At 38.7% G+C, this 20,456-nt stretch overlaps 2 protein-coding genes across 2 annotated transcripts in view; both read left to right on the top strand.

The window, feature by feature from the left end:
• DMXL1 (Dmx like 1) overlaps positions 1–6,344 on the top strand; it is a 162,586-nt gene extending 156,242 nt beyond the window's left edge. Inside the window, 2 exon segments of the mRNA XM_043985159.1 lie at positions 3,375–3,592; positions 4,236–6,344. Of these exon segments, the coding sequence (XP_043841094.1) occupies positions 3,375–3,592; positions 4,236–4,460 (443 nt within the window). The 3' untranslated portion in view covers positions 4,461–6,344.
• Positions 6,345–13,154: 6,810 nt separating this feature from the next.
• TNFAIP8 (TNF alpha induced protein 8) overlaps positions 13,155–20,456 on the top strand; it is a 126,882-nt gene continuing 119,580 nt past the window's right edge. Inside the window, exon 1 of the mRNA XM_043975492.1 lies at positions 13,155–13,203. Within this exon, the coding sequence (XP_043831427.1) occupies position 13,203 (1 nt within the window). The 5' untranslated portion in view covers positions 13,155–13,202. The remainder of the gene's footprint in view (positions 13,204–20,456) is intronic.

The following is a 20,456-nucleotide window of genomic DNA, read 5'->3' on the forward strand; positions in this document are numbered from 1 at the left end:
GCTTGGACTTTTTATGGGCCCTAGACCTGGAAGCTCCTGAGTAGAGGAGGTTTTGAAGCTTCACCTGGAACACCACTAGAAAAGTTGGGGCCAAGGAAGTTGTGTAGAGAGAAAGCTGTGTCAGGTTAAAGGGAGTGAGGGCAGGAAACAGCTGCTTACCAGATGGTGAAGAGGATAGAGCACTAAGCTTGGAAAGAGTAAGACCTGGATTTAAAGCACAACTCAGAAATTTAATAACTGTTTGACTTAACCTCTCTCAGCCTCAGTTTCCTCCTCTGTATAATTAGGAATTGGACTAGATGATCTCTGAGGTTATCCAGTTCTAATTATCAAACAATAATTACTTTAGAAGAATGTTGTTCTCTCTCTTTGAGAACAAGTAATTGACAACAATCAAATCCAGGGTTTCAGATGTTTATGTGTGAATGTTAAAGTGAGATGAGTTTGTGACCAGTACTACAAATATCATGACCCACAATTTATAGATGAGGAAACAGATTTATGAGAAGTTGTGACAACCCATGATCACACAATCAGTGCCTAAAGAAATCAAATCCAGAATACTTGGCTAAATCCAATTAATCTGTCTACTTACAATATCACACTGGCCCTCATTAAAGACCCTTTGAGTTGTCATCTTAATTCTCCTAAGATCATAGTTTTTCATGATTGACTTCTAAATAGTATCACTTGAAAGACTATGAGCATTAGAGATTTGGAAGCAAGCATTTTGGTATCCTAGAAAACACTAGTTTCCTAAATGTGACCCATGCTTATGTTCTCCTAATCAATTCTGGGCACCATGCTCTTTGTCCATTTATGGTTCTGATCCAAGATTTCAAACAGCAATGGATTAATTCAGTGGGCTCTTCATCAAGCTATATTTCATCTAGGTTTGATGCATTTTTCTTCTACTTTTTTGTAGGAATAGTGGTTTGAGAAGAATATTGCCATTTATATTTCTTTTGTCTTAATTTTGCAATGATCATTTTCTATGATGTTGGCAAATATTTCAGGTATATACTGATTTAACACTTCAGTTAACGTCAATATTAAGAAGATCCTTGAAAACTATCTTCACAGTCAAATGTATCATTGATTTTCATGTGATTTGTAGATATTCATAGGATACGCCTTGTCTGTGGAAAGCTTTTACATCCACAATTTGCCCTACCAAATCTATTGCCTTTTAATTTTTTAATTTCTTTAAGTTATCATTTCTATTGATATTTTTGTTTTTATTTCACATGTATTTCTGAATCTAACCTTCCTCCCTTCCCTATCCAGCAAGCTGTCACTTGCAACAAAGACTTAAAAAGAAAAAAACTAATTTATCAAAACTAACACATTGATCATGTCTGACAGTATAAGCCATATTCCACACCCATGCTCCCCCACCTATGATCATTATAATTACAAAATGTTCAGTTTTTGTTGTACTTTCTCTGTCAAATACTTTAAGGCCAACAAACACAGAAGAGTCATATATTTATTCTCTATACCTCAGTTGTATGACCTTAAAGGTAGCTTTAATTTTACAGAATTACCTTTGAAACCCTGCCTAATTTGATCTTCCTTAATAATACTTTTGTTGTATACAAAGACAACTTTATAAAGATAAAGCATATTTCTTGCTATGAATGAGTTGCTGATTTCTTGTAGTTCATTTTTTGGGGGAGAACTCCAAATATCCATTGATATTTTCCATCCTAAGCATCCCATGCTTCCATGGAGAGGGAGGGGAATCAGGAACTATTATTTCATTATGTGCCCAAAGACAACAGGAACATCATTTAATGGGATACTTGGTAATCTCAAATTGTAGGGCTCACAACTATATAATCAGTTTACTTGTCCTCTTCTATTGAAGAGTTTAAAGATATACAAAAGTTTCATAATGAGCTTGATAAGATTCTCTAAGCCAACATATGCTTTAATACTCAGTGACTTCAGTGAAAAAGTAGAAATAAATAGGAAATTATGTAATTTGGGATCAAGAAATTAAATAGGCCAAAGGCACTCCGACTACTCAGAAGCTTCATGCCTTTTTCATTATAAATAGTAAATTATCGTTAAAAAAAAAGGAATTTGCAAGAAGTGGGACAACTAAAAAAAAAAAGAAGTGGAACAACTGACTTGCAATATTAAAATGAAATTTATTCTATCTCAGCAGCTAGGAAGAAGCTTCTTGGAGACATTCCAGTCATTAGAGAACCAGCTAGTTTTGCACTCTGGTCAGCTGGTTAGGGCCATGGACAAAGTGAACACTAGAGAAAGAGCTAAAAGCAAAAATAAGATACCAACCTAATTATATTAACACCAACCCTAACCTGTTTAATAGTAAATAAACAAAAATAAAAAACATTGGTTTTATTATAACTTTTTAGAGAAACAAAATAACTGCTACAGTGAGGTGGCAGAAAGAATCCAGTAACTGGGCAGCTAGGTGGTGGAGTGGATAAAGCAATGGCCCTGGATTCAGGAGGACCTGAGTTTAAATCTGATCTCAGACACTTGACACTTACTAGCTGTATGACCCTGGGCAGGTCACTTAACCCTCATTGTCCAGCAAAAAAATTTAATAATAATAATCCAGTAACTGATTCAGCCAGAAAACAATCTCCAAAAAGTATTAATTGTACAAACTCATTTGTAGAACACTATGGAGAATGGTTTAAAGGAAGCAAGTCTGCAAAAAACTTGTGAGATCCAGCTAACTGTATTATTTGAAGAGCATTTAATATGGATGAAACCAAGAGAAAAAGAAATAGCCACATGATGTTTTTAGAGTGATCTAGTCTAATAGAATAAATTCCCAGTCTAGATTAGATAAAACATTAACTGCTTACTAAGAGCCAGGCACAGTGCTAAACACTGGGAATGCAAATACAAGTAGAAATAAAGATGGTTAACCCCTGCCTCACGGAGTGTTAATTTTAATGAGTGAAGACCACACATAAAAAGGAGCTGAAAAGTGGGGAGTGGAAAAGGATATTCAAATGCAGGCAAGGTGGAAAAATAGTCTTGATTTTCAGAAGCTGAATCCTGGGCCTGGTTGGAGGTGACCATGACTGGTTTAGGTACTTCTTCAAATGAGGTATGTCCCCAACAGTGGACTCTTTGGGTCTTCTCCTTTTTGCAGAGTCAATTTAGATTGCACTTGTGCCCTGTTATTGTCCGTGTGAGGAAGTGGTAATGAATGGCACCTGAGAAGAGCTTTAGAACCTTGACAAACAGATAAAAAAAAATCCAGTTGGGACTCAGCACAGTTTTATTGTTTTTCAAGAAACATCAGTATTAATACAATTTGTTACAGACTGGGTTTTTATAAAAAGAGTAAATTTTGTAATCTTTATAATTTCCTTTAATTTCAGCTTTTATCTGCCATGACAGTGGTGCTACAGTGCTTGCATATGCTCCAAAACATCAGGTGTTAATATCAGGTGGCAGAAAAGGTTTTACATCTGTATTTGATCTTCGCCAACGACAGCAGAGACAATTTTTCCAAAGCCATGATTCTCCAGTAAAAGCAATTGCTATAGATCCAACTGAAGAATACTTTGTCACAGGATCTGCAGAAGGCAATATAAAGGTGTGTGAAACTTAATTCCTTGAAAGTCATTCCAATCACATTAAATGGCTGCTTATTCTGATTTTCTGTGAACCAGACCAGTATATTTTATTATGTACTTCAAAACCAAATAGATGTTCTGAATTGATATTAAGAGTGGTTCTGTTTACAGATGGCATTACAGATGCCCTTCTTTAGGGGTGGAGTGCCATCAGATGGCAAGTGTTTACTTTGTATTTGTTTGGGGCTACTGATAATCATTTCAATTTTTACAGAGGAGGATCTGAATCACCACAGTACAACTGAGATAACTTTGCCTAGTGAAAGGAGACAGAAGGTGTGGACATTAATTGTAGGGCCTACCCTATCACTAACTTGGAATGCTACATTGGACTAGACACTTACTTATTCTAGATAGGCTTTGGTTTGCTCGTTTGTAGAATGCCATCACTAATAGCAAACCCACTCTTACAGGGTTTTTGCAAGTGTAAAGTAGCATCTTTTGGGGGGCCTGTATCTTTTATTTGCTTGATGTTTCTTCTCAAGTTAAGTTTATTTGTTCCTACTTAAAGGTTAGTGAGCATATAATACTGGTTTCAAATAAATTTTAATAATTTGTTTTTCTAATTACTGTTCATTCTAATTGTATTCTAAAACTTTTCAGATTTGGAGCCTATCTACCTTTAATCTTCTCCACACGTTTATCAATGAACATGCTCGACAGTCCATTTTCAGAAACATTGGAACTGGAGTAATGCAAATTGAGACAGGACCAGCCAATCACATTTTCTCTTGTGGAGCTGATGGAACAGTGAAGATGAGAATCTTGCCTGATAGATTTAGTTCATTAAGTGAAATGTTGAAAAATGATGTAAAGTTTATGCTCTAGCATTTTTTCAATAATATACATCCTTATGAATATATTTCATAAAAGTGGCCAACAGATAAAATGTACAGTAATTACTTTGTAGTTGTTGCCACAAAATAAGCTTTTGCTTTCTTGTGTTTATATTTATTTCATGGACCTTTACCTTTAATGCACTGATGCCTTAAAAATTAACAAGGTCATTCAGAATTTGATTATATTGCCTAAAGTAGTCTGTATAAGCAACTGTAATAATATATATATATATAATAGATATATTTATGATATATATGGCGTGGTGTTAAAAGCAGTTTTTTGTTTGTTTTGTTTGGGGGGCGGGGGGACAACAAACCTTCTATAGGCATCTGTGCAGGGAATCCCTTATTTTTCATTAAAGATGAGCCTTTTTATCTGAAGGCTGAAATACCTAATAAACATTGCCAATCCTTTATTTTCTCTTTCAGTTCCTAAATACCCATTTTCCCTCTTCCTCATTGGTAGTAGAGTAGGGTTTGCTAGTAATCAAGCAAATGAACACTTCTGATAAAGATGTTAATGACACCTTAGTGATATGCCAACTGGACACCTCACTGCATCCAGTTTATCTTCTCTAGTATCCAGGTTTTATTACCTGCACTACATTTGAGTTCAATCTGTGTATTCAATAGAGATTGAAAATCTTTTAATACATATTCTGCTATGATTAAAAAACTATTACTACCAGAATGGCGATTTTTTTTTTTTAGTAACAAAAAATATAATTGCCTAATTTTTTAAACTTTTGGCCCCTCTACCACAGACATACAAATTTTGCAAATAAATATTCCAAAATATTAAAAAAAGATTATATTGACACAATAGTTTTAGAAGATGATAAGGATACAATATTGATGTGTATGGATTTGAAAGAAGAGGATATTTATTTTAGGAGATTATCAAAAGAACATAATTTTATTTGCATTTTTCTTTGTGGCCTTTATGTTGTTCAGCCCAAAGATGCTGAAATCTTTGCAGCAAATTTAGTTTGCCTTCAGATTCATATTTAAATATAGGAGAGTTTGAGTGTCTAACATTTTACATTAAAAATACACTTCTACCTTCAGAAAAAAAATCATCTTTGGGGATTTTTCTTTTTGCCAAAATAAACAATTTCACAATTTAAATATCAAACTATCAAAAAATACACAAAGCCTTTAACTTTTTAAATGTGCTAACATTGTTTCTGTAACTATTTTGTGCTATATCTTGAATTATAGGAAGCTTGATAAATACTTGAATTTTACCAATGAGACTGGAGGTTGATGGATTGCTTATGTGAAAATTCTATAGTGGTTTTGCTAAAAGTTATTTTGTGAAACAGGAACTATGAAACAACATTTTTATGTACCAGATATCACCTTGGAGATTAGTGGCAAGGAATTGAAGGGCTGGTAAAATGAATTTTGTAATATTCTCAGGATACTTTTATCTTAAAAGTATATTGTTAACGATTTTGTAAATTGTATTACATAATTTTAAATGTGTTGAGCAAGTTGCAGTGCAAAACTATAGTTAGTTGAAGGTTCTATGCACATAACCTGAACTTATAAATTGTGCAATAACAAAATTTGGGCATATTTTGCCATGGAGAAATCTGTGATAACTTTGCAGAGAACCAATATAGTTGATGTAGTAAAACTTATTTTTCATCAACATTTTATTTGTGTAAGCATCAAGACTTAAAAAGGCTTTAAATACATTTTAATTTACTGAGGAAATTTACTATTGTGCTTATAAGGGAAAAAAAAGCAATGTGTTGGAAAAATTCCAAGTTTTAATTGAGCATTATATTAACCCTTAAAATGATGTAAAGTACTTATGTATTTTACCCAAGAGTCATAGTATTTTAAATAAACAATCATGCAGAGACTTTTCTGTTTAGCACACCATTGTTTTAAAACTCTTGACAGCATGTTGATTAGCTCAATTCTCCCCATGACCTGGATTTCTGAAAACTTCTGAGTTTGTATTTGGCATATTTAAGGATCGTTCTTTACTCGAAAATGGTAAAGATTTGCTCTATGCCTGATTCTTAAGAACTTTGCAGGTAAGAATTATTCACACAGAATATTAATAATACTTTATATAAACCATGTTTGGCCCACAGCCAACTCAATTGTCTGTGGGTTTCCACCCCATATATAACCATATAATGGGGGTCACATAAAAATTTCTCAGGTGAAAAGGGGTTGAGTGGAAAAGTTTAAGAAGCCCTGGTCTATAGTAATGGAGGTCATAACTACTTTAAGAAAATCAAAGTAGCAGATTTTCAAAATAATTTACTTTTAATCTTGGGATGTACTCTTGAAGCCATTTGAAAGTCTTTATTTAAGAGCCTGGGAATTCAGATAAAATAATTCAGTCACAGTGAAAATCTGATTCAGATGGTACCTAGAAAAATGACCAATTCGCCTTCTTGGCATGCCTCCTTGATTCTTTTGCCTTAGTTTACTCACTGTTTGGGACACATTTGCCTCAGTTTACCCAAATAACTAGAGGAGACCACTAAGTCAAGCAGAGGAAGATTTATTATATTCTCATGAGAATGGACAACCCCATGCAAGGGATGAGGAGCACACTAATGGGCTCATGAGTTGGGTTTTTATGGAAGTTTTGAAGTGGGGGGGGGTCCCCTCGTACACAGGGTGAGCTCACAATCTAACATCCAATCTGTCTCACCCAGGGTGCATGTTCAGCTTGTGATCAGGGTATGAATGCATGCTCAGCTATGTCCAAGAGCTGGGGGGAAAGTGGAGGGGGAAAAGTCAAACCATGGGAGGAGTGAGACCACTCCAAACCACTCCACCTGGGTAAGGAGGGGCAAGGGGGAGGAAGGGAGTGATGGTACCGGGAGCTGGTACTGGGGGGAGTTAGGACTTAGGAATGCAAAGGGGGAGGTAGTATCTGGGTGGGGTCTGCACTAGCAAGAGACATCTTCTCCTGCCTGGTCATAAAACAAGGTGGGGAGGTGTGTTGTGGCAACAGCATAACAAGAACTGGGGGTTTGGAATGTGTGTGGAGGGGGGGAAGGGGTGGTATCAGGGGGCACATCAGGTTCAGCAACGCAAGATACATGATTTCTGTTATAAGCAATGGAATAAAACATGAACAGAATAATCTAACAATAACAGGGACTGGGGGCTGGGTACTTTCCAGATCGCATCCCCAGAATCTGAACTGACTCAAGTCCACCTATCCCATACACTCACCTATAAAACAAGGGCTAGATTTAGGGGACTGCATGGTAGCCTTTTTTGGGGGCATGGCAATGAGAGTTAAGTGCCTTGCCCAGAGTCACACAGCTAGTAAGTGTCAAGTGTCTGAGGCCAAATTTGAACTCAGGTCCTCTTGAATCCAGGGCTGGTGCTTTATCCACTGTGCCACCTAGCTGTCCCCAGTAGCTATTTTCAAGTATTTGAATGCTTTACCCAAAGGGCAGCATTAGGAGAAATGCTTGTTGTTTGTCCTTCCTTCTCAGAGAAGAACATTACTTCTAGAGGTATTGTCATGAATTGCAGTAAATTAGATTTAAGTGAGGCAGGGCTGTGCAAAGTCACCCTCTCCCCGGAGTCATCTGGGTCCAGTGGCCTGATATAGAACAGGATGGCTGGAGATGGTCTGGGATGCAGTGGGAGACCTTGGCCTTTTTAAGCTAAGGTCTTTGCAGGTCTCAACTTGCTTGAGGCAACACCCATAAAGTGATTAAAGCTAGATAAGAAAGTAGGCAAAGAAATGGCCTTTTTTACCTAGTCAAAAAGAAAATCAGTCAGTTGGGAGGGGGACCTACAGTTACAAAGAGATGGATTCAATCTTAATATAAGAAAACTTTTCTACTAATTAAGAGAAAGATGGAATGGCCAGCCTTGAGAAGACTTTGTTGGAGGTCTTAATAGAATTATTGTAGAGGGAATTCTTTCTTAGGTGTAGGTTAGGCTAGTATGGTGCCTTTAAAATCTGAAATTCTGTGCTAGATGACTTTTGACATCCCTTCTAGCCCAAAAGTTATGATCCTATAAAGTGGGGGAAACATAACTCACTTTTTTTTGAAAGGCTTTTATATAGAAGAGGCAATAAAAGTGGAACTCAGTCAGATTTTGTTTGATGTATGGAAAACCTTCCTAAAAACCAGAGCTGTCCAAAAGTAGAATTGGGGGGCAGCTAGGTGGTGCAGTAGATAGAGCACCAGCCCTGGATTCAGGAGGACCTGAGTTCAAATCCAGCCTCAGACACTTGACACTTACTAGCTGTGTGACCCTGGACAAGTTACTTAACCCTCATTGCCCTGAAAAAAAAAAAAAGTAGAACTGGTGCTTCTGGAGATTTTCTCTTTGTTTTTTTTTTTTTTTTTAGTGAGGCAATTGGGGTTAATTAACTTGCCCAGGGTCACACAGCTAGTAAGTGTCAAGTGTCTGAGGCTGGATTTGAACTCAGGTACTCCTGACTCCAGGGCTGGTGCTCTATCCACTGCGCCACCTAGCTTCCCCCAGGGATTTTCAAATGGAGTTTGGGTTAATATAATGTAAGTGTTATGCTCGACTATAAATAGGTGTATATTGGAATAGATGGCTTCTGAAGGATGTGTAGAGTCACAACTTAGTATCCATATGGCTATGATCACAGATTCATATAAATTAGTTGGACTCTGAGAATCCCTTCCAACTTTGAGGTTCTATGATATGGTAATAGTTACATAGTTAATTATGTGCAGCATTACTAGAATTCAGATCTCTTGACTTTGAATCCATATCTTCTTCCCCCACTGTATCATTGCCTCTTATTAAAACAGAAGGAAGTTGGGGCAGCTAGGTGGCGCAGTGAATAGATAGGGCACCAGCTCTGGAGTCAGGAGGACCTCAGTTCAAATCTAGCCTCAGACATTTGTCACTTACTAGCTGTGTGACCCTGGGCAAATCACTTAACCCCAATTGCCTCACCAAAAAAAGAAGAAGAAGGAAGTTGCCAAAATGAAGATTTCCAACATTTTTGCTTTTACTTACTAATCAGATTATTAATAAGATTTTTGTGGAGATATAACTAATACAACATTTTTTGTGAAGACCCCATAGAGAAAAGTCTCACAGGCTGAGAAAGTTTGGACAGGTGTAATCTGCATCTTTGGAAGAAGTACATACAGCAGTAAGGTTACAGATCCATTGAGTTATAGTACCAGAATTCAAACAGTGCACAGCTAGAAACTTTATTTTTAAAAAAACAGAAACCATTTTAAGAAAATGTCAGGAAACTGCAAAATTTTAGATTTTTATCTCTTTCCTTTTGTCCCTTTAAATCTAGATCTGACTTCGTAGGACCTAATTTTAAATTTTTAAATTTTTTTTATTTTTTAGTGAGGCAATTGGGGTTAAGTGACTTGCCCAGGATCACACAGCTAGTAAGTGTTAATTGTCTGAGGCCAGATTTGAACTCAGGTACTCCTGACTCCAGGGCCGGTGCTCTATCCACTGCGCCACATAGCTGTCCCATGGACCTAATTTTTTTCCTAGCTCACAAATCAAGAATAATTATTATATGTAGGGAGGGGTTTGAGAAAAACATTTAAGTCATCTCATTCCCATTTAAAGTTAGCATTAAAAATGCTACTTCCTGGGGCAGCTAGGTGGCACAGTGCCGGCCTCAGACACTTAACACACACTTACTAGCTGTGTGACCCTGGGCAAGTCACTTAACCCCAATTGCCTCACTAAAAAAAAAATGCTACTTCCTGAAATTTTTAGCAGAGCACATCTTGATTGAATCAACTGAGAGAAATATACAGCTGTTAGTGTCTGGCACATAGTAGGAGCTTAATAAGTGCTTTAAAAAAAAAGCTAATAAAAAGGATGAACAAGCCCTAAATACCTCTACTCAGTTTAAGACTAAATTAAGGGCAAAGTCTTGATGAAATGTAGTACTCAACTTTAGAAGATACTGAATTTAGAGGACACTTGACTACATTTACCATTTAACAACTTGGCAAAAATAAATGGTTAAAATAGAAAGCTACCAGATAACTGACTGGGGTAGGCTTCCCCAGACACATACAACTTACAGGTCAGTCAGGGTCTTATTCTCTCATCCCCTTACCTGATTCACAGAGAGAATACCACTCACTTTAGGTGCAAACATTCCCTCAATGAGACAGTCATTTGGTTTTTTCACGTAGATTGATAACCCCTACTTTGTAGATTGATAACCCTTACTATGTGTTTTAGACTACTGTACAGGCATGTGATAAAGATTACAAATTTTTGCTCAATCACTCAAAATATATTAAATTCCTACTTTTTGCTAGGCATTGTGCTAAGTGTTGGGGATACAAAAAGAGGCAAAAGACTACCCCTGCCCTCAAGGAGCTGACAGTATGAAAACATACAAAGCAAGCTATATTGCTAACCAACTTACAACACTTATAAAAAGTAAAAAAGTTCATTGCTTTTGGACTCAAATAATCCTGGCATTTAGATCAGTACACATTGCAGAAACACTTGGCTTGCTATATAGGTATATACCTGAATGTTTTTTGTTTCAATGGCCACACTTTTTTGCAGCCCAGGTTGCAAATGAAACCTGAACAGAAAATAGTTTGGAGCCATGCACGTCAGTGCTTCATAAATATTGTGATAAGTAACAATTTGTGACAGATCAAGCTACTCCTGCACCTTGTCACAAACACAATTAGCTGTTTGTTTGTTTGTTTGTTTGTTTGTTTATTTTTTTAAATTTTTTTGCGGGGCAATGGGGGTTAAGTGACTTGCCTAGGGTCACACAGCTAGTAAGTGTCAAGTGTCTGAGACCAGATTTGACCAGGGCCGGTGCTTTATCTACTGTGCCACCTAGCTGCCCCTGTTTGTTTTGGTTTTGGTTTTTTTTTTTGGCAGGGCAATGAGGGTTAAGTGACTTGCCCAGTGTCACACAGCTAGTTGTGTCAAGTGTCTAAGGCTGGATTTGAACTCAGGTCCTCCTGAATTGAAGGCCCGTGCTTTATCTACTGTGCCACCTAGCTGCCCCCCCCCCCCCCAATTAGCTTTTTAAAAAATACCCAACAGATCTCCTTGCACTGCTGGGATTATAGGAAAATTTATCAAATGTTGAAATGTATAATATGCAAACAAACTATGACTTTTAGGGAGAGCAAGGTGAGGGAAAGGGGAGATGGAGATTTGATCAAGGTTAGGAGAGCTTGAAGAAGGCCAGACCTGTATTCGGGCGGTAAATTAAGGTAGAGAAAGTCTGGAAAGGAGATCTGAGCTAGGCTTGGGTGGACCTTTGGTCCTGGAAGAGGCAAGAAAGTATAGGTACATTGAAGGGGGGTGTAATAGGGCATAGGCTATTCAGAACTGCATGTAAAGAACTGAACCCCATCCTTCCCTAGTGAATTAACTAATCCAAGTCGTTATACCGGTCAGAAGTATGAAACTTGCTCCATCCTAGCAATGCCTCCACCCCGAAAGGAGCGAGACTTCTTAGCTAAGATTAGACTATTGTTGCAAAGTTCACAACATCAGGCAGTATAGCAAACTCCCTTAGCAAAGACATACTGAATGCTCTGATTGGTGCACCTGTGTCCTGCCACCCAATGGAAAGTGGAAACGTGATAGCGTCATTGGTATCGCCTTTAAACCAGAGTTGTCAGTTACCAGAGGGAAAATTAAATAGCCAACTGTAGGGGAGGGGAGTGTACCAATGCTGATCCCTTTAATACAGTGCTATTGTCTGAGATTGCTGATGACAGGACCAGCGGGAAAGGGGTTGAGGGCAGAAATGATCCTAGTGACTCGGCCATAGTCCTGGTTCTTAGACCTTCTAATGACTCCCAATTCTGTTATGTCTCTCCCTTTGTTCCCCATGACTCCCTCTCCTAGCCCCTGTTAGGGCACGTTACCCTCAAGTGCTTGGCTTTCTCCCCTGAACTAGCGATACATGAAACACAAAAGTCTCCCTGCGGGGCATACAAGAATACCTACCAGTCATGATTTCTAAAGCAAGCATTTATTAAGCACCTACTCTGTGCTAGCCAAGGCTCTGGAAATAGGAACAATCCCTCAATAAGCTTCCATTCCAAGTCTAAAACCCATTTTTTTCTTCTTTTTGCAATGAATACTCTGAATTAGGCCGTTTCGAGATCACAATCTCTAGAGAAGAAAGGGAACTTTGCTTTAAAAAAAATCCTGGAGGCAGAAACAGTTTGCAGGAGGGTGGACACAGTGTTTAGTTCTAATCTTAACTAATGTGTAGGGCTTTCCCCAGGTCATAAAATTCAAGCCGCCAAAGAACACCGCCACAGTTCTCCAGAGGGCTCCCTTGAGTTCCGTTCGACCCCTGCCCTTCTGTGCAAGATCGTGCCATCCGCTGCACAGCTGGGTTAGCTTCCTCCCAGCACACGGTCCACGTGCGGCCCCCCTGCCTTTCCCTGCTTTTCGTCCTCTGCCCCCCTCCCCTCCGGGTGTCCCACCCCCTACCCTCTCTTCCCCTGCCCTGCCCTCCCCTCCAGCCTCGGGAGCATAGCTCCGCCCAGTCCCAAGCAGCCGCTTGCCTAGTCTGGGGGCAGGAAGACTCCTCCCTTAGGGGCCCCTGTGTATACCCTTCCCCGCCCCATTCCGGCCCGCGCCACAGCTAATCTGGGCCAAGTGAGACTCCTGGCTGCTCCGAACCACTGCTGCGCTGCTACCGTTAGGAGCCAGAGTCCATCGCGTGGTGCCGCCGCCGCAGTCGCCGCCCCGCCGCTTACTGAGTAAGTGCATGAGCCTGTCTCCTTCCTTCCCCCAACCAGGGGGGGCTTAAGGGAAGGAGCGGTCCTTCCCTCCCAGACCCCTTGCCCTGTGTGCTTCCTTCTCTTTCCTCCCTCCGTCGGCTTCACGCTACTCCCTAGATTGATTTTTGGAAAGTCCCAGGCTGATGTGTTTGTGCCAAAGTTGCCCAAGCATTTGATTCTGCGGCTCACTTTCTTCAAGACAGCAATGAAGTCAGCCTCCACTCTGCGTTTTCCACGGACTCGCGTGCTTCTTTTAGCCCACCTACTACTCTTTTCCTCCCTTCTGCCTGTTTTTCTTCTGCTTTCTCCAAGAAACCGTTTCGGGTGTCACGCTCTCCCGCCAACCACATGTATGTACATGGCCAGGTAGTCCACTCCCACTTCCTTCACTGCTGATCAAATGATGGAAAGAATTCTCTGGTGAAAATGAGCAGGGAGGCGTAACTGCCCTTGTGGACCATAGGGATCCAGTTTAGGCAACTAGTATGTGAAAGTTGGGTAGTCAACACCTGTTAGACCTGCATGCCTAGCCTCTTACATAAAGTACACAAGAAAGATAAGGAGTCTACACAGGAAAGATAAGGAGTCGGACTAGGTTCGATTACACGTCTGCCTGTGGATAAAAAGAAAAATGTATATTGAATGAAACGTGTTCACAGTTTTGGACAGTCCTATTTCTGTAAAAACCCAGTTCCTCTCATTTTCGCTCTGAATTCTATGGGCCTGTAAATAATATCAGATCAAAATGAGTTTTCACTAAGAACAAGCCTTAGGCAGGAAAAAGACAGTTTATTGGAGTCCTGTGAGTAGAAACAAAACCTCTGTATTAAGATTATCTACACTTATTAGCTGTGTGACCCTGGGCAAGTCGCTTAACCCCAATTGTCTCAAAAAAAAAAAGATTGATTATCTAGTCATTTTCAAATGTCATTGCAAGATATTTCTGCTAGTACACTAATCAGACCTTAATGGGGGTGTTATCACTTTTGTACTGATTACCTCTGTATGCCTTTTACTTAATATATAAAGCTTTAGAATCTCATTTGATTCTCAACATTACTGTGATGAAAATGGGGTTAGCCACTTTTATCATTAGTTGCAAATGACCTTTTGTAATGATACCACTTGAATATTGTTTTGATCCAGACAATTCGTTGAGGTAAAATTCTGGAAGCAGTTTCATAAAATTGAAAAGTTGAACAGCTCTTAATTAGTCCAGCCCTTCATTTTAAAGATAGGGAAACTGAAAGTTGAAGAGGTGACAGACAGAATTCAGGGCTCTTTCCACTATGTCTTGATGCCTCACAAGCAAAAGTTCAAATATAAGGTTTCCTTGGACTTTAGTATAGTAATAGGGACTGAGTGAGCATATGATGTCATTAGGATAGGAAACTCCCACCCAGGCAGGTGGACAACTCTGCAGCTTGTAGTCTTAGTCACCTAGGTTAAGTGACAGGGTCAAACCACAAGTCTGTCAGAGACCTGACTTGAAGCCAGGTTCTTCTTGTTTAGAGGTTGTCTCTCCATTATTTGGTGCCATCTCCTATACCTATATTTTGAAATGCCCAAGTTCAAGTTGTTGCAGCTTAAACACAACAGCTATCCTTTTTTCCTGGTTTGATAACTAGTTAAAAATAATTTTTACTTAGTTTCTTTCATTATAAATATTACTTCAGCCATCTTTGAGAAAAATAATCATCTCACTTATTAAACATCTGCAAAAATTTGTTACTGTTCTCAAGATCTACAGATAATTGAATCAGCAAAATTCTTGTTAATGCTAAGTGATTAGATTTTTCGCAGTAATGCTGCTAACTTATTCTTCCACCCACATACATCACATGTCCTTGTATTTTTCTACATTTTTTTGAGTTTTTAATGTATAACGAGTAAATAAGTCTGGGTACTGAACACTGCTTAGCTGCCAATTAGTTGTGTAGCTGAGTATTAAGTGTTTGTTGGGGGAATATAAAATGTGGACAACAGCCTAAGCCATTTGTGTTTATCTGAGTTCACTGGTGATTGAAAAATCATTTGTCAATTGTCTAAGTAGGAATTCTCACTGAAAAAAAAAACAGCAAGTATGCATGAACCACCTTTTAAAGGCTACTTTTACTCATGGATCCTTCTATTCAGATCTGCTTAAATTTAATGTGAAAAGGATCTTTGTTCAAATTTTTTTCCCTGTCCTTAACTTCATTTAGTCTGTTGAGTGTGTTTGGCTGTTGTTGAATTGCAGAATCAGTCCCCCCAAAATACCTTGACCTAATGTCACCTCAGGACATTTCATAGTGGATTCAACAAATATTTATTGAACACCTACTATATACAAGACATTGGGCAGATCATTCTCCAGTAGATCTAAACACTGCTGCATAAATTGTAAGCACTGATGGTGACATTGGAAAAGCAAGACTAGAAACTATTGACAAGGGCCTGATTCTATTTTAAACTCTGCAATTATTCTCTGTTGGTGGAACCAGGAAAACCTGAGTTCAAATCTTGCATCAGACACTTAACTAGGTGTAAAAGTTGTGAAACCCTGGGCAAGTCACTCAGTTTCTGCCTCTGCCTCAGTTTCAGCATCTAGCTCACAGGATTGATGTGTGGATCAAATGAATTAATGTATGCAAAGTGCTTTGCAAATCTTAAAAAGTCATATAAATGCCAGCTATTATAATGCTTTATCTTGGAAAGAAAACAGCATTTCCTTTTAGAAAGTTTCATCCTTAAGAATTGAGACTAATTTAAAAATAGTTTTTATTATAAAAATGTAATCAAAATGAAATTTTTTCTCTTTGTTTTTTCTTGAAGTAATGAAAAAAAATCCCAATGGAGTATTTTGGGTGCAAATATCCTGCCTTATTTTCAAAAGCTTCTTCAAAGCCATTTTTAGGGAGATATAGTCTAGAGCAAAAGAAGGTTATTCATTCCTCCCCACCCCCATAGTTGTTCTTGGACCTCTTAATGCTTTTATTTTCACAGCAAAGTAGAGGAATTGATTTGCAGGGTGGGAGGAGTGTCCAGATGTATAGCATTCTGGAAGATTACCAAAGGTGATATGGATATATATATATATATATATATATATATATATATATATATATATATATATATATATATATATGGCTCCTAGAAGAGCAATCTTGTTAGAAATAAGGGCTGGTAGAGCAGGGCAGTGCCAAAGGCTTTTGATAGAATCTTTCTTGTTGTCATTGTAGAAGAGATGGGACAATGTACAGTAGATGGTAGCATATTTAAGTAGATTTTAAACTAATGGAACAACAGAACTCCAAAAATAGGTGCTGGGATATGCTGTTTAATGGATTGCCAGACACCCCATCCTTCGTTCTGTATTTATTAACATTCATATCAGTGACTTACATTGAAGGCACTGATGTCATGCTTATCAAGTTTGAGGATGACATGAAACTAAAAAAGATGTTATTGTTCAGTCATGTCTGACTCTCTGTGACCCCAATTCGGGGTTTTCTTCACAAAGATACTGAAGTGCTTTCTCCAATTCATTTTATAGATGAGGAAAGTGAAACTAACAGGGTTAGGTGACTTGCTCAGGGTCACATATCTAGAAAGTATCTGAGGCTAGATTTGAACTCAGGTCTTCCTGACTCCAGGCCCAGCATTCTATCCACTGTACCACCTACCTCCCCTTGAAAGGATAGTTATCAAATAATAGAATTGGAACCTCAAGTAATCTTGACATATTTGACATAGTGGAAGAAAGATCACATTTAAGAAGCAGGTAGGTGGATAGAGCAGTGGTCAGGAGTCAGGAAGACCTGAGTTCAAATCCAGCCTCAGATACTTAATAGTTGTGTGATCCTGGGCAGCTCACTTAACCTCTCCTGGCCTCAGTTTCTTCCTCATCTGAAAAATGGGAATTATAATTACATCTACCTCTGGGCAGGTTGTCCTGACAATCTAAGGAGATAATTGTAAAGTGCTTTGCACCTACTAAGAACTGTATGAATGGCTGCTATTGCATAAATTCAAGATCAGGGAGAGGTGGTTAGATATTATACTTTGAAAACAGAGGTGGGGTGGGGTGGGGGCGGGGGGGGGGTGGTTTTGTGGACTCTGCCATAGGCTCTGTTGCAGTCTTAGAATGCAATGAGCCCTCTGCCCTGGCCTACTGGTCTTTGACAAACCAGTTAAAGGTCAGGAAGGAAGGGTGGAGGGTGCTAATGTTATTTAGCTTCTAAAAGAGATTGAGGGTCTTGATCACTATCTTCAAATATTTTAAAGAGATTAGGCATTCTTTGTAACTTGCTGGGAGCAGAACCCAGGACTAGAGGGTGGAAATTATACACTGTATACCAAAATTCTTAGTGTACAAAACTATATAAGGAAGACCTTTCTACTAATAAAAGAGTCCTCAAATGGTACGAATGGCTTTGTAAAATTATCACAGTACTAGCTAGCATTTATGTAAGTTAAATAACCTTAACATTTGCAATACTTTTTTTTTGGTGTGGCAGTTAGGGTTAAGTGACTTGCCCAGGATCACACAGCTAGTAAGTGCCAAGTGTCTGAGGCTGGATTTGAACTCAGGTTCTCTTGAATCCAGGGCTGGTGCTTCATCCAATGCACCACCTAGCTGCCCCCTTTAAAAGACTTTATCCCCCAACCCCATTTTCCATATGAGGAAACTGAGGCTCAGAGGTTAATTGATTTACCCAAGGACCAACAGCTAGTAAGTATCTAAGGCAATATTTGAATTCAGGTCTTCCTGGACTCATTTGATTTAGGGAGAGAGTCCAGTGGAATGTCTCTAGTAAGAAATGTGAATAAAATCATTGTGAGAGTTTTAAGCTTTTTGTTGCTTGATTATTTCCAGTTGATTTTCTATGTGTCTTGTCCATCATTTTGTGAGATTTAAAATTGGATATTAGATCATAAATCTCCCCTACTTAACCTTTCCCTTAATTTATCTCCCAAACTAGTAAATGGAAGCAGCTTTTGGTTTTCTAGATAGACCTTTTTATTTATAGTTATGATAGTCACAAGGTGATGTTGATTAGAAGGATAGGAAAGTAGAAACACAATACAAATCGTCTTAAGTCTAAGCTTAGTCTATATTCCTTATAAAAACTCACCAAACCGACAAGGCCACCTTTGGAGAGAGAGTCTGTGCCGCGCTGTCAGGAGTCCCGCCAAGCCAGGCAAAAGGCCTCCTCTCGTTCTCTCCACCCCGGAAGTCAAAAAACCTGGCAGGCAGTCTGACATGCGCAGCAGGCGGACTGTTCATCTCCTCCCCAAAAGGGTGGTCCTTGAAAAACTGGCGTCTTTCAGTTATCCTAACCGACTGTTAAAAACTTTCATATTTTACCACAATTTGAAATGCCAGGCTACATGAATAAAAAAACCTGGATTAAGATTACCAGGAGAAATACAACAATCTCAGGTATGCAAATGATACCATTCTGATGGCAGAAAGTGAGGAGAAATTAAGCCTCTTGGTGAGGGTAAAAGAGGAAAGTGTAAATGCTGGCTTGAAGGTTAATATTAAAAAAAAAACCTGGTCCATCACCTCCTGGCAAATAGAGGGAGAAGAAATGGAAGCAGTGTCAGATTTTATATTCTTGGTCTCAAAGATCACTGTAGATGGTGACTGCAGCCATGAAATTAAAAGACACTTGCTCCTTGGAAGAAAACCTATGACAAATCAGAACAGCATACTCAAAATCTATGGTTTTCCATTGCAGTGTATGGCTGTGAGAGTTGGACTACAAGGAAAGCTGAGTACCACAAAATCAGTGTCTTTGAATTGTGATATTGGAGATTTTTGAGAGTCTCTTGGCCAGCAAAGAGATCAAATCAGTCAATTCTTAAAGAAATCAATTCAGGTTATTCACTATGTTAACCTGGAAATTAAGGAAACAATCAATATAGGAGAAATAAGGTCTTTAATAGGGGCTGAAGAACTATAGCTCCTGGTATCACTGGTATCACAAAGCTCGGAAGCTAGGAATACCCAAAGATTGGAAACAAGAACAGGGTTTTTATGAGGTAACAGAACAGAGGGAGCTATGAAACTACCCTTGGGAAAGGTAAGTTTCTCACTGATAGAAACTATTTAATGTAAATGAATCTTTTTACATAATAACCTAAAGTCTAGTAAGTAAGGTTGGGAATCTTTGGGAGGGGATAGTTTGTCTGGGGGAGATCCATAAGCAGTGAAGAGTCTGGAAATGACAAAGACTGGTCAGCCCAAGGCAATTCATTTGTCTGGGGAAAAGGGGACTGGGTTCTCTGTACCTATTTTGCAGTTCTCAACTAAAAGGTCAAATACTGAAGCCAAAACCTCTCACATTACGAGAAGACAGGACTCGAGAAGACAGGACTCGTTGGGAAAAATTGAAGGCAAGAAGGGAATGGCAGAGGAAGAGATGGATAGATAGTATCATGGAAAAAATGAACATGAACCTGGGAGAAACTTCTAGAGAAAGGTTTGGTGTGTTATGGTCTGTCCATGGGGTCACGAAGAGTTGGACATGACTAAACAACAACCATCTTTACAGTAAAAGACACAAAAAAATCGATTTAAAGCAAAGCACATGTAAACTCACTGCAAATAGGAATTATTCCTTTCTTTGTAATAAATGCTGCCATTTATATGGCACTTCAGGGTTGGCAAAGTGCTACGAATATCTTATTTGATCCTCACAACAACCCCTAGGAGTTAGGTTTTGTTATTATCCCAATTTTACTGATGAAGAAACTGAGACAGTTAATTGACTTGCCAAGAGTCACACAGTTAATAGGTGTCTGATATTGAGTTTTGAACTCAGGTCTTCCTGACTCCAGGTCCAGGGCTCTATCCACTTCACCATCTAGCTGTACTTGAATCTCTAGCACCTGGCACACTTTAAGCTCTTTATACTTGTAAACTCATTTAAATTAGATTTTAAGAAGAATGGATAGTCATTTGTTGGATTACTCTTAAAGAGTTAATTAATGAGGATTAAGAATTTGAGTGACATCTCTCTCTGACACTGGCAGAGTGATGGAACAGATAAAATTTCAAGCCTTTTCCTGCTTTAGTTCGATTCAGTGAGTCACTCTAAATCACTGGGTGGTTTACTAGGTAAGAAACAGATTGACTGAGAGAAAACATTTTTTGTTTGTTTCTTTAAAAAAAAATGAAGCATGGTTACTTCAAATAACCAGTAAGTAGGAAAGCTGTAATAAACCTTGTCCTTTCAAAAGCT

The sequence above is a fragment of the Dromiciops gliroides genome, chromosome 1 (assembly GCF_019393635.1).
Source record: "Dromiciops gliroides isolate mDroGli1 chromosome 1, mDroGli1.pri, whole genome shotgun sequence".
NCBI classification, from domain to species: domain Eukaryota; kingdom Metazoa; phylum Chordata; class Mammalia; order Microbiotheria; family Microbiotheriidae; genus Dromiciops; species Dromiciops gliroides.